The 13,005-nt window shown below is 52.2% G+C and overlaps 2 protein-coding genes across 2 annotated transcripts in view; both read right to left on the reverse strand.

Moving 5' to 3' along the window:
• Positions 1-4,902: 4,902 nt before the first annotated feature.
• Positions 4,903-6,346, reverse strand: LOC120868203 (cathelicidin-2). The gene is made up of 4 exons (XM_040246898.1): positions 6,149-6,346; positions 5,928-6,035; positions 5,717-5,788; positions 4,903-5,130 (listed from the first exon to the last, which is right to left on the reverse strand). The coding sequence occupies exons 1-4, from the start codon at positions 6,344-6,346 to the stop codon at positions 5,002-5,004; spliced, it is 507 nt and encodes a 168-aa protein (XP_040102832.1). The 3' UTR covers positions 4,903-5,001.
• Positions 6,347-11,739: 5,393 nt separating this feature from the next.
• LOC120868205 (cathelin-related peptide SC5) overlaps positions 11,740-13,005 on the reverse strand; it is a 2,226-nt gene continuing 960 nt past the window's right edge. The window contains exons 2-4 of the mRNA XM_040246899.1: positions 12,764-12,871; positions 12,530-12,601; positions 11,740-11,932 (exon numbers count right to left, since the gene is read on the reverse strand). Of these exons, the coding sequence (XP_040102833.1) occupies positions 11,831-11,932; positions 12,530-12,601; positions 12,764-12,871 (282 nt within the window). The 3' untranslated portion in view covers positions 11,740-11,830. The remainder of the gene's footprint in view (positions 11,933-12,529; positions 12,602-12,763; positions 12,872-13,005) is intronic.

The following is a 13,005-nucleotide window of genomic DNA, read 5'->3' on the forward strand; positions in this document are numbered from 1 at the left end:
TTATGCCATGACCCGTCATAGAACAGCTCCCTATGCCCTGAAACACCAGTAGGATCGCCTTAGGAGTTTCCACCTTATATTCATGATCATTGTCATCAATAGCCTTCCAGCAGCAGAGCTGGCAGTTCAATGAGAACTAGCGTAGCGTCACCCCCCACATGGGTCTTCTTTGCAGCTTGCAAATTCCAATACTAGGAGCTGCCACAGGTGCCTGGGAAACAACAAGCGGGCTGAGAAAGATTACTCATGTGGTTTGAGAGTCTTCCATCAGGATGGGCCTCTTCCCTCATTTCCGAGCCTCAAAATTAAACATTCTACTTAGCTAGAAGATAGCCTCCCAGGGAATCAGCTCATTTAGAATTCAAGTTGCCTTCCCTAATTGTGTGCTCCACTGGGAGGTGAGCCTTGTGTATTTATCTTTTTGATGTTTCCTCTCAGAGTCCATTTCATCTTCCAATAGTACTGACTACTTGGAGATGAGATTGGGGGCATTGAAGGTGCGGGGAGTCATCTGGGTAGCTGTTCACACCCAGGTTCTTACTATAAGGCAATGCTGTTGCAGATCGGATGTGTTCTGTGAATCCAGATATGAAACAGAGACCATCTGAGAGTCTTTGAATATCATATCCTGCCGGGAGCCAGCGTGAGGAACTCCGCCCATGGCAAAGGTCATGAGGAAGGAGGCTTTGGCATACGCAAAGGCGGGATCAAGCCTCAGGAAACCCCTGTTCCCGAGCGTCTACCCCCAAAACCAGAGTCTGCATACTTCACTGTTTTATGCTCTCACCTACACCTCTGACTTTATGGGGGGCTGCCCCCCACCACCTCTCTCAGAGAAGGAGTTAACTTGCAGCTCCAGTCAATAAAAATTCCTGGGCATGACAAGAGTGTTTCAATTTACAAACTCCTCTGAAGGTTCTCTAGCCTGCCTGAGCAGGTTCGTCCGGCCACATGTAATTGTTTACAGCCTCCCAACCGTGACAGGCACGAGATGCTGTAAACTTTCTAAATACAGATTCTTTTGAGAAGATAGAAAATTATTAGTATAGTATAGTAGGTTGATTAGAAATTATATTGGTGAAGGGTTTTTCATTTGTTGAGCCAGTATTTGCTGCTAAATCTCCATATTCCCTGCCCTTATAATGAGTATAACTAACATATAGGAGAAATAAATATTAACTTTTAAGATTAATCATGTTAACCTTAGGCTAAGTAAATTCCTTTCTTAATTGTAACCCACTACACCCTCACCCTATAGGAATGCAACTTTATCTGGTACCTTCAGAGGGTGGTGCCTGGTTTGAGAAAAATCACCCCTGGAAAATAAGTTTTTTGGTTGACTGGCCGTTATCAGAAAGAAAGGATCATAAAATGTTAGTAGGCCCCCTGGCCAGAAGATGATGTAAAACCCCTAAGACCTTTTTGTATACATTTATATGAAGCACCTGATTTTGATAAAGGTCAGGACTGCTGACCCCCACGTGACTTTAAAATTTCCATTTGTCTCTATGTTTAACAAAAGGTATATAAGCAAACCTGAAAATAAGGAAAACGGATCAGTTTCTGGAAAGACTGATTCCCCCATGTCGTTCTTTCTTTTCCCTTCTGGCTGAATTCCCATCTGGAGCGTGGATACTCACCAAGCCTGCTAATTTTGGCTGGGCTTCTAAGATCTGACCAGGGAGGCCTCAGTGTCTCCTCTCCTTTGGGAGAACGGAAAGACGCCTGTGGCCTACATAGGTGGTGCAAACTCCTTGTCTTGGAGTTTTATTGGTATTCCACGTAAACCAAGTTATTCAGCATCTTTTTCTCCACTAGTATTTTCCTACTACACTATTTCTTTCTAGTCTCCCTCCATATCTTTAATTAAGCAATTAATTCCTAGGACGCTGACTCCGTGCCCGCCTCGAATTACCCTGGATCCACTGGGGCTGGACCCCGGCAATATCCCATGTATGCTGTGCAGACAGGGATGGCACCCCTGTTATTGCCCTGGAATTCCATTTGTCACTCAGTCGCGAGGCTGGCAGTCAGCCGCTTTGGCGAGGTTTCCTTGGCCTCATGGGCTGGCATCGCTAGACGTTGTCAATATTTTGAGGTCTGATGGTGGATTTAAATGGATCACCATGTCCCACGTGATAGTGTACCCACATGCCTAGAGACCCTACCTAGCCAGTGCAGGTTTAATTCATTTGTTGATTCCGTTAACATGGCCCATGAATGCTCGTTTTCCTTGCATATCAATGTGAGTCATAAAAGAGGTATGGAGTGCAGAGCATTCTATTGCAGTAAGGTTTGATACCCCCAGAGACTGAGGCTTGACCATCCAGTTTCATAGGCAGACACCGGATCACACTGCCAGTCTCTGGTGTACTGCCCATGAGACAGTGAGAAACTCAACCAGGTAAATTTGGGAAGGTTTCTTGACCGAGGGGCCTTGTTCAGGCACAGGTGTTAAAAGATATCTTTGAGACTGAGCAGCAGCAGTGGCCCAAGAAGGCGATGGCACCCCACTCCAGGACTCTTGCCTGGAAAATCCCACGGACGGAGGAGCCTGGTAGGCTGCAGTCTATGGGGTCGCTAGGAGTCGGACACGACTGAGCGACTTCCCTTTCACTTTTCACTTTCATGCATTGGAGAAGGAAATGGCAACCCACTCCAGTGTTCTTGCCTGGAGAATCCCAGGGACGGGGGAGCCTGGTGGGCTGCCGTCTATGGGGTCGCACAGAGTCGGACACGACTGAAGTGACTTAGTAGCAGCAGCAGCAGCAGTGGCACAGCCCATGCATCCTCCTTTAACTTAGCACATCCACCCATGAAGGACCAGGCATCTTCAGGACCCTGGTGGACCAAAGCCCCCCGGGAGCTCTGACACAGACCCCACATCTGAGAGAGCTGCATCTGGAATGTGATCGGCCACCTTTGCCTCTAGATGTTTCCCTCCAAGTGCCTCATTTTCCTCTTTTCCAGGAAAGAGTCATTTGGTGGAGATTTTCATTTTTCACCCTTCCGGTGATAGGGGTGTTGCTCCTTGAGGCTCTGAACATCAGACGGAGTCACACACGACTGAGCCACTGAACTGAACTGAACTGAGTTGTAAAATATAGCATTAGATACATTTTTGAGGATGAACGAGTCCACACAGTTGAAAGTGCCTAGGGGCCATGAAAGTGACCATGTAGCTCTCTGCCTCCCCTGACAGCGTCCTACCCTGCTCCAGCTGGGGATGACACGGAGGCAGAGTGGCACACGGGAGATCAGCGGGCTGCATGGTATATCTTACAGCTTCGTTCATGCAAGGAGGAACACAATCAAGACCCACAAGGTCTGGGGGATAGAGAAGCCCCTTCTGGTTCATGCCGATTGGCTCCCCTCTTCCTGATCTCTTGATCTCCTCCACTCTGTCTTTGATTTTAGTGCTCCCAACCAAGGAAGCTGCCCCCTGCCCTGAAGTGAGTGACCTTCACATGTACACAAACACTGAGAAACATGAGGAGTCATCTCCCTGGGCCTCTTGACTTCCTGTCCCCTCTCACCATATTGTGAGACCTTTAGTGCCCCTTGGCTTTCCGCACTGGCCCCTAGGAGCGCCCCCTCCTGCACCACCACCCTGGACCCCTTGGGCCCTTCTCTCTTGTCCCCACATCAGGCCCCGCATCTGACCCGTATGGAACGAGTGGACGGACTCCCCACGACTCCACTGCCATCAGAGGCCACATTCCCTAGAGTGAGAAGCGTGAGGTTCCTCTAACCTGCCTGAACTTAGCCCCACCTGCTCACCAAGAGGAGCCAAGCCTGACAGGTAGCAGAGTAAATGCTCTGTGAGATCCTGCCCTCTGTCCCTCTCAGAGAAGGCAATCTGTGTCTTGTTCAGGTGGACCCAGCAGGAGACCTAAGACATGCCTTTGGTGGAAGGAGTTTGTTTGGGAGGAGATTCCAGAAAAAAAGCCAGCAGGAGTGTGGACAGGGGAGACAGGGCAGGCCATGAGTCAGAAGAGGAGGGGTCAATGAAGAGGTCACTGATGGGGGTGGTTGGGGCTAAATCCCGGTGGGGACCTCACACAGGGATATACATATCTGGGAGTGGGCCACCCCAAGGGTGAGGAAGAGGAGATGTTTTTTCCCCAAGTCCCTCCAATGGTTGGTTGAAGCTGCTACCAGAATACAAACTTCCTGGTGCTTCCAGTCTGCCCGAGTGCAAAGGTCAGCTAGAGCATGGGGAGTGGGCAGGACATAGACAGTGTCTGAACACCCGGGGAAAGAGAGATGTGACCTGTGTGTCACTTTCTGCGTCTCACACAGTATTCAGCTCACCGCCCCGATGAGCAGAATGCTTCTTTTTATTGAGTTTTATATCATCGGATTCCGTCACACAGACCCACCGCTAAAATGTAGGAGCCAACTAGAAAGACAGTGATGTGTCTGAATGCCACAGGAAAGTCAGGAGGCGTGGACTTTCCAGAGTTAAGATTCCCGTGGGGAAGAGGAATGTTCCGGGCATGGTTCATGCAGACTTAACCCTGAGACTGAACTGCATCTCTGTGAGTGTTTAGCAAGGTGGGCAACCTGGGCCCTCGTGGACCGTCAGTCAGCTCCACGTGAGCAGGAGCAGCATTCCCACCAGGACTGCACACACAGCAGGTCTCCGAACGTCCTACTGGGTGTTGGAGGAGGAGGGCAGGGGCGGGTGAAGGGCTCGGGAGGGACCCGGGGGTGGGGACGCTGTCCTGGAGCTCCTGGGGCTGCTGCCTCCCCCCGCCCCCGTGCCCTCCTGGAAGGAACAGGGGCCTCACGCTTCTCTGTGTTCACAGGAGTGATCATAGACACACACATACAAAGACACTCCTAACGGTCATGGTAATTGGGAAGAGGGGAGACAGCTGAAATTGAAAGCTGGAGGAAGTTGTTTTCACAAGATTTTATTTTTTGGACGCTGACTCAGGCCAAAAGAGATCCCAAGAGGTCTTCCCTGGGCTTATCAGGGAGTTATCTGCCTATTGTTCACCGTCTACCAGGAAATGGTCGTATGGGTGGGCGGAACGGTGGGCGGAACGGTGGGCGGAACGGTGGGCGGAACGGCGGACGGACTGGTGGACGACGGATTGGTGGACGAAATCTGACACTCTGAAGCTGTGAACCAATAAAAACAGGTTTCTTGTGAGAACCGGGGAAAGGTCAAGACAAGACCCCACCCTTCACATCTGCCAGCCCATTCTTAGTAGACTCCAGGAACCTTGTAGACCCAGATCACCCTCTGGCTGTGACCCTTGGAGCATACGGTTAAATCTCCATACCACAGACAGAGATGAAACTGAGGCCCACAGATGATAAGGGACTTCCCAGGGTCACAAACCCATCCCAGGAAAGCAGGGCATGAAAGATCATCCCTGAGTCAGTGCCTCTCAAGCTTCTGCACAGTCAGAATCCCCTGCAGGCCTTGTGAAAACACAAACGGCTGGACCTCACCCCAGAGTCGGATTCAGTTGGTTTGAGTGGTGCTGAGAATCTGCCTTCCTGTCCCCGGGTGGGGACCCCATTAGAGAACCACTGCTTTGAGGGATGCACAGCCAGGGCTGGAGACCTGGGGCTCAGGGAAGGTGGGCCCAGGTGGGAGGGCCTTTCTCTGCCCTCGATGGGGCAGCAGGTCATTGGTCCAAAGGATCTTTCACATACTTACCCCGCCCAGCACCCCCTGAGTCCAGAAGAGGCCACTCACCTCATTACAGTTTATGTCAAACTGGTCATTGGATGGATCCAGGGTGACTGTCCCCACACACTGTTTCACCAGCTGCAACGGGAGGCTCAAGGTCAAAGGAACCCCCTGGGCCATAACCTCCCCGCCTCCTCCCAGGAGTTGGAAATCATCCCCAAGCCCGCTGTCCAACCCCGGGGAAGCATCTGCCGTTCCCTTCCCCCCGCAGCCTCACCCCATTCTCCTTGAAGGCACACTGCTCTGGCGGCTGCTGGGTGGTCCTGGGGCACTCGGTCTCTTTCACCGTGAAGCTCACGGGCGTTCTGGTGCCTGGGTCGACCTCCTGGTTACGGGTCAAAGTAGGGGAAACTGGGTTTGGGCTCTTTCTTCTTCCTCTGATCTGTCTCCCTGCCCCCCAACTAGCTGGCCCCCTCCCCAGATCCCTTCGTAACTCACATCCCTGGGTGCAGGGTCTAGCTCCAGGAGGCGGTAGAGATTAGCTTCTGAGGACCGCTCGTTGAGTTGACCCACGGCCCGAAGCACGGCCTCTCTGTAGCTGAGGGCCTGGGCGCTGGCCGAGGGCAGCGCTAGTCCCAGCAGCAAGAGCCACAGCGAACAGCGCCCCAGTGAGAAGCTGGCCCTCTGGGTCTCCATGGTACCCGGTCTCCCTCCTCCCAGCCCGAGGGACCCTCCTTTTATGCTCAGCCTGGGCCTGATGCAATCGATCAACCGGGAGTCTTCCTCACCCGCCCTATCCCTGCCCTCCTCCCAGCATGTGAGAAGGAGTTGCCTCAGCCCCTGCTGTGGCCTCACAGGACTGCTGGGCAGTGGGCAGGGAGGACCCTATGCAAGGTGAAGAAATGGTTTCTTCATCTCCTGAGTGTTTTGGCCTCGCCATAGGAAGTGTCACAGGCAGGCTTGCTCAAGAGGGTTGTGTCCTCTAGGAGAGGAGGTGCCAGGCACTGTCTACATCCCCTCTGACTCTACACCATGGGCCCCTCAGGATCCAGAGTAAAGGAGTGTATTCACGTCTCAATCGCCAGCTCTTGGCCCTGTCTGGCACCTAATAGGCACTCAGTTACCACTTGAAGATGCTAAGACCATCAGCTCCTGCTGTAGACTTACATTTCCAGCCCATCCCTAGGCAGACATCAATCCTACACCATCCTGTCCTCTGGGCTGAGACCTCAGCCAGTCAGGGCTTGGCTCCCTTGGTGCCCTCTCCTAGATTCATCTCCACTATTTTCTCACTGAAAAAGTTCTCCTTCACAGCAACCCTCCCCCTGTCCCTGCAAGGCATGGCGCGTTCCACTGATCCCTCTTGAACCAAGCATGGGAAGGGTCATCTGCACTGTGACCCCAATTCAGTGCCCTCTCTACATCCAAGGCCACTGCAGGCTGCCCAGTCCTCACTGGATCCATATTCACATTCAAGCCTTGTCTTCACCTCCATAGACTCAGGGGACCCCCTGTCCTCCTGAACTTGCCCCTGACCAATTCTCCTCATCCCTGCTCTCCTGGGTCCCCGCCTCCTCCCTGGGAACTCCTGCTGAGTCTCCTCCAAGGAGTCTCCTCTTAGGAGGCAGGGCTGGCTCAGGAGCATCCAGGCTGCTTCTCCTCCCCGTCCTCACACGTTCCTGGGGACGGCCCTTCTCAAGACACCAGTTCTCCTGAACATGCATCACTGCTCTGTCTCTGGGTTCAAGACTCCCATGAACGCTGGTGGTCCACACTGGGCTGTTGGATGGGTGCTGCCGCAGGAGCCCTGAGCTGGAAGCCTGGGAGCCTCCGGCTCCTTCTTCCTCCTGAGGACACTCCCCTGACCTCCCTCCACCCCTGCCCTGGGCCTACCCTGTCTTCTCTCCTCTCAGTGAAGCCACAACCTCCAGACTCCACCTTCCCTGATTTTCAGGTTCTCCCACAGCACAATCCTCCCTGCATACCAATTTCTAGGTGCTAAGACAAAACGCCGAATGACCATTGTATCCCTTGATTTCAGAATACACAGATACCTGCTTGCCAGTCGGGTCTGAATCTTGACACTCCCACTGTACACAGTGGGGACATCCCTCCAGTTCTCAGGTGTCAGGGTGCCCTGTCCACCCCAACTGCAAGACACCTTGGAGCCTCCTGCTCTCCTCCCATCTCTACACCTGATGTCTCTGCTTGACCTGCCCTTCCACCTTGAGACAGCTTCCCTGACCTCAACCACACAAAGAAACTTCTCTTGGCTCGCAGAGACTTTAGAACATTCCTCTGATTTGACCTCAGTGACTCCCTGCCCAGTGCTCTGGTTGGACACCAAGGGGGAAGCGGGGGCCACTGGGAGGACAAGAGAGCACAGCTGGGAGAAACAGTGTGCCCAAGGGACAGAGGAGTCCTGAGACCATGGAGCCCTTTCGAATCCATCACCAGCAGGGAAGCACCATGTGCCCAGGAGGCCCGGGGTGGCTCGTGGACTCAGTTGCCCTGGGGGACCCTTGGGGGCTTGGCCAGGCTGCCTTGGAAAGTGACAGCCTGGATGGATGGTGCTGGTTGCCCACTCAGTCTTGGAGAAGGAAAGAAAGCTGGGCTTTGTGAAACCCGGTTACACAGCCCAGATATTGCCCCAGAGGCACCTTGGTCAAGCTGTATCTTTTCCCAAGTCAAAGGAGGAAAGGGAGATGATTACAATAGAAACTAACTAGCAATACACATGGTTACTGAAATTCCAACTCCACTGGCCTCTTGACCTCCTGTACCTGTACCACTCTGACCACTTTGTGAAACCCTCAATGCCCCCTTGGCTTATTGCACTGCCCCAACCCCACCCCACTCTGCTCCACCACCCTGGACTGCTGAGGCCCTTCTCTCTTATCTGCACATCGAGCCCCACATCTGACCTGCCTGAGATGAGCAGACAGACTCTGCACCGCCCCCCTGTCATCACAGCCCGTGTTCTTGAGAAGCAGGACCTCGGCAGGAAAGTAAGGGGCATGCGAACTTCGAGGCGGGTGGTCATAAGGAGGGAGCGCGAAGGGAGGAGAGGGCAGAGGAAGGAGCTGAGCAGAGAGGTGCTCACCCCGAGACGAGCCTCAGCCGCACCCACAAAAACACTGGAACTGGAAGTGCACCCCTGCTTTAGGACTGACTGAGGTGGGGGCCGGGCTTTTTCGTCCCCTCACAGTCAGTCACATCCACAGGCCGAGTGCACAGGACATGAGCCAAGCATGCCACGAACTGACGCTCAGTGGCATTCATGAAATAGTCTGTTACCTGTTTTCACAGGGGTGAGAGGTCAAAACGTCAAGCAGCAGACTCACCCCAATCTCTGTAGAAGGCACTGACAAGGCCTGCACGCCTCTCTGTCCAGGACCAGTTCTGTCTCCTTCTCGCGGGTCGAGATGGAAAAATTGCTGGCATTATTTCCTTTCTGCTATCAGTGGTCACGTATACATGTTGAGGGCCTGGTCCATAGCAAGGGACACATGGTCAACACTGAGGTAAAACTGAATGGACAGGACAGGCCTGAGGCTGGGGACCTCAGGCAGAGGTGTTACACTTCTGGGAGTGGGCCACCCAAGGAAAAAGAAAGAGGAGGTCTTTTTCCATCATGTCCCCCCAGTGGTTGGTTGAAGCTACTACTTTGGTGCAAACTCCGCAGTGCTTCCAGCCTGCCCCAGAGCAAAGGTCAACTAGAGAATGCGGAGCGGGCAGGACAAGGGCAGTGTCTGAAACACATAGGCAAGTAGACATGTGATCTGTGTGTTACTGTGTCTCTCATACCCTCATGCAGAGCTCTTCACCCTGATGGACAAGATGCTTGTATTTAATGGTGCAAATTTTGTACCATTCACGACCCAGATAATGATGATGGTATGATGACTCACACTCACCTAGAGCCAGACATCCTGGAAGGTGAAGTCAAGTGGGCCTTAGGAAGCATCACTATGAACAAAGCTAGTGGAGGTGATGGAATTCCAGTTGAGCTATTTCAAATCCTGAAAGATGATGCTGTGAAAGTGCTGCACTCAATATGTCAGCAAATTTGGAAAACTCAGCAGTGGCCACAGGACTGGAAAAATTCACTTTTCATTCCAATTCCAAAGAAAGGCAATGCCAAAGAATGCTCAAACTACCGCACAATTGCACTCATCTCACACGCTAGTAAAGTAATGCTCAAAATTCTCCAAGCCAGGCTTCAGCAATACGTGAACCGTGAACTTCCTGATGTTCAAACTGGTTTCAGGAAAGGCAGAGGAACCAGAGATCAAATTGCCAACATCTGCTGGATCATCGAAAAAGCAAGAGAGTTCCAGAAAAACATCTATTTCTGCTTTATTGACTATGCCAGGGCCTTTGACTGTGTGGATCACAATAAACTGTGGAAAATTCTGAAAGAGATGGGAATACCAGACCACTTGACCTGCCTCTTGAGAAATCTGTATGCAGGTCAAGAAGCAACAGTTAGAACTGGACATGGAACAACAGACTAGTTCCAAATAGGAAAAGGAGTACATCAAGGCTGTATATTGTCACCATGCTTATTTAACTTATATGCAGAGTACATCATGAGAAACACTTGGCTGGAAGAAGCACAAGCTGGAATCAAGATTGCCAGGAGAAATATCAATAACGTCAAATTCGCAGATGACACCACCCTTATGGCAGAAAGTGAAGAAGAACTAAAGAGCCTCTTGATGAAAGTGAAAGGGGAGAGTGAAAAACTTGACTTAAAGCTCAACATTCAGAAAACGAAGACCATGGCATCCGGTCCCATCACTTTATGGCAAATAGATGGGGAAACAGTGGTTGACTTTATTTTGGGGGGCTCCAAAATCACTGCAGATGGTGATTGCAGCCATGAAATTAAAAGATGCTTACTCCTTGGAAGGAAAGTTATGACCAACCTAGACAGCATATTAAAAAGCAGAGATATTACTTTGCCAACAAAGGTCCCTCTAGTCAAGGCTGTGGTTTTTCCAGTGGTCATGTATGGATGTGATAGTTGGACTATAAAAAAAGCTGAGTGCAGAAGAATTGATGTTTTTGAATTGCAGTGTTGGAGAAGATTCTTGAGAGTCCCTTGGACTACAAGGAGATCCAAACAGTCCATCCTAAGGGAGATCAATCCTGGGTGTTCATTGGAAGGACTCATGTTGAAGCTGAGACTCCAGTACCTTGGCCACCTGATGTGAGGAGCTGACTCATTGGAAAAGACCCTGATGCTGGGAAAGATTGAGGGCAGGAGGAGAAGGGGATGACAGAGGATGAGATGGTTGGATGGCATCACCGACTCAATGGACATGGGTTTGGGTGAACTCCAGGAGTTGGTGATGAACAGGGAGGCCTGGCGTGCTGCGGTTCATGGGATCGTAAAGAGTCGGACACGACTGAGAAACTGAACCAAACTAAACCAAACTGAACTGATCCCTAAACACAAGCCCACTGCTTCAGTTTGGGACCCAGCTGAAAAAACGGTGATGTGTCTCAATGCAACAGGAATAGCCAGGAGGGATGGGCTATTTCAAAATTAAGATTGTTGAGGGCAAGAGGTACGTCCTGGGCATTGCACCTGCAGGCTCAGCCCTGAGACTGAACTTTGTCTCTGTGAGTGTTTGACAAGGCGAGAAGCCTGGCCCCTCGTGGACTGTCAGCTCCACGTGAGCAGGAGCAGCATTCCCACCACCACTGCACACACAGCAGGTCTCCGTACGTCCTACTGGGTGTTGGAGGAGGAGGCCGGGGTGGCTGAAGGGCTCGGGAGGGACCCAAGAGTGGAGACACTGTCCTGGAGCTCCTGGGCCTGCTGCCTCCCCCGTGCCCTCCTGGAAGGAACAGGGGCCTCACATTCTCTGTGTTCACAGGAGTGATTTCACACACACACATACACATATACATACACACAGGAGAGATCACACACATACACATACAGGAGTGATCACACAAACACATACGCACACTTAGACACACACACATACACACACCCGACATAGAGGGCCTCCCAGAGTAAACAACTCAGTCATGATAAGTGGGAGAAGGGGAGACAATTGAAACTGAGGCCTGGAGGAATTTGTTCTCACAAGAATTTATTTCTCAGAGTCCAGAAGTCTTCACCAGGGCCGGCAGACCCTTAGGACTCTTTCCTGGGCCCACAATTCACCCAATTAATCTGATTATTGGGACAACAATTGGGCCATACGTCTTCAAACCATGTAATATCTTCCTACCCAGTCTTCGAAGTCTCCTAACACTCTGGGGCTGTGCAACGAGAAGAAACACGTTACTGTGGAGGGAGGGACCCAGGGTAAGAGCAAAACCCTCCCCACTTGGGCATCCCCACTAACTGGGTGATTTCAGGAGGTTTTAGGGCCCAGGCACCCTCTGGCTGCAAATGTTGTAGCCTCTGGTTGAATCTCCACACCACAGACATATGAGGAAACTGAGGCCCACAGATGACATAGGGTTTTCTGGGGTCACAAGTCCATCCCAGCAAAGCTGGGTGACAGCAGGGGCTGAAAGCTCATGACTCGAGTCAGTGCCGCTCAAACTTCAGCACAGTCAGAATCCCCTGGAGGCCTTGTGAAAATACAAATGGCTGGACCCCACCCCGGAGTTGGATTCAGGAGGTCTCAGTGGGGCTGAGAATCTGCCTCTCAGTTCCCGGGTGGGGACCCCAGTAGAGAACCCCTGCTCTAAGGGATGCAGAGCCAGGGCTAGAGACCTGGGGTTCAGGGGAAGGAGAGGCCCAGGTGGGAGGGCCTTTCTCTGCCCTGGATATGGCAGCGAGCCATTGGTCCAAAGGATATCTGACACACTATCCCCCAGAAGCCTCACAACCCAGGAGGGGTCACTCACCACAACACAGGTGATGTCGAAGTTATTCCCGACCTGGTCCAAGGTGACTGTCCCCACACACTCTTTCAGCAGCTGGAAAGGGAAGCTCCAGGTCAAACTGGAAACTCTGGGTCATAACCTCCCAACCTCACCTTACCTCACCCGCCAGGGGCTGGAAACCTTCCCTGAAATTCCCAGGTCAGCTTGCGCTGAGAAGCACTGATCCCAGCCCTCACTCCCAGCCCCCAGGCTCACCCCATTCTCCTTGAAGTCACACTGCTCCACGGGCTGCTGGCTCAGCCTGGGGCACACGGTCTCCTTCACCCTGAAGCTCACAGGCCTTGGGATGTTTGAGTTCTCGTCCTGATCCAGGAATAAAATGGGGAGACTGGGCTCAGGCTCATGTTTCTTTCTCTCATCTGTCTCCCTGCCCCCCACACAGACGGCAGTCTCTCCAGCCCCCTGTGTGTCCGGCCCTGGGCTTGGTGCTGGGAGCA

This window comes from Oryx dammah, unplaced genomic scaffold (genome assembly GCF_014754425.2).
Source record: "Oryx dammah isolate SB20612 unplaced genomic scaffold, SCBI_Odam_1.1 HiC_scaffold_9, whole genome shotgun sequence".
In the NCBI taxonomy this organism is placed as follows: Eukaryota; Metazoa; Chordata; class Mammalia; order Artiodactyla; family Bovidae; genus Oryx; species Oryx dammah.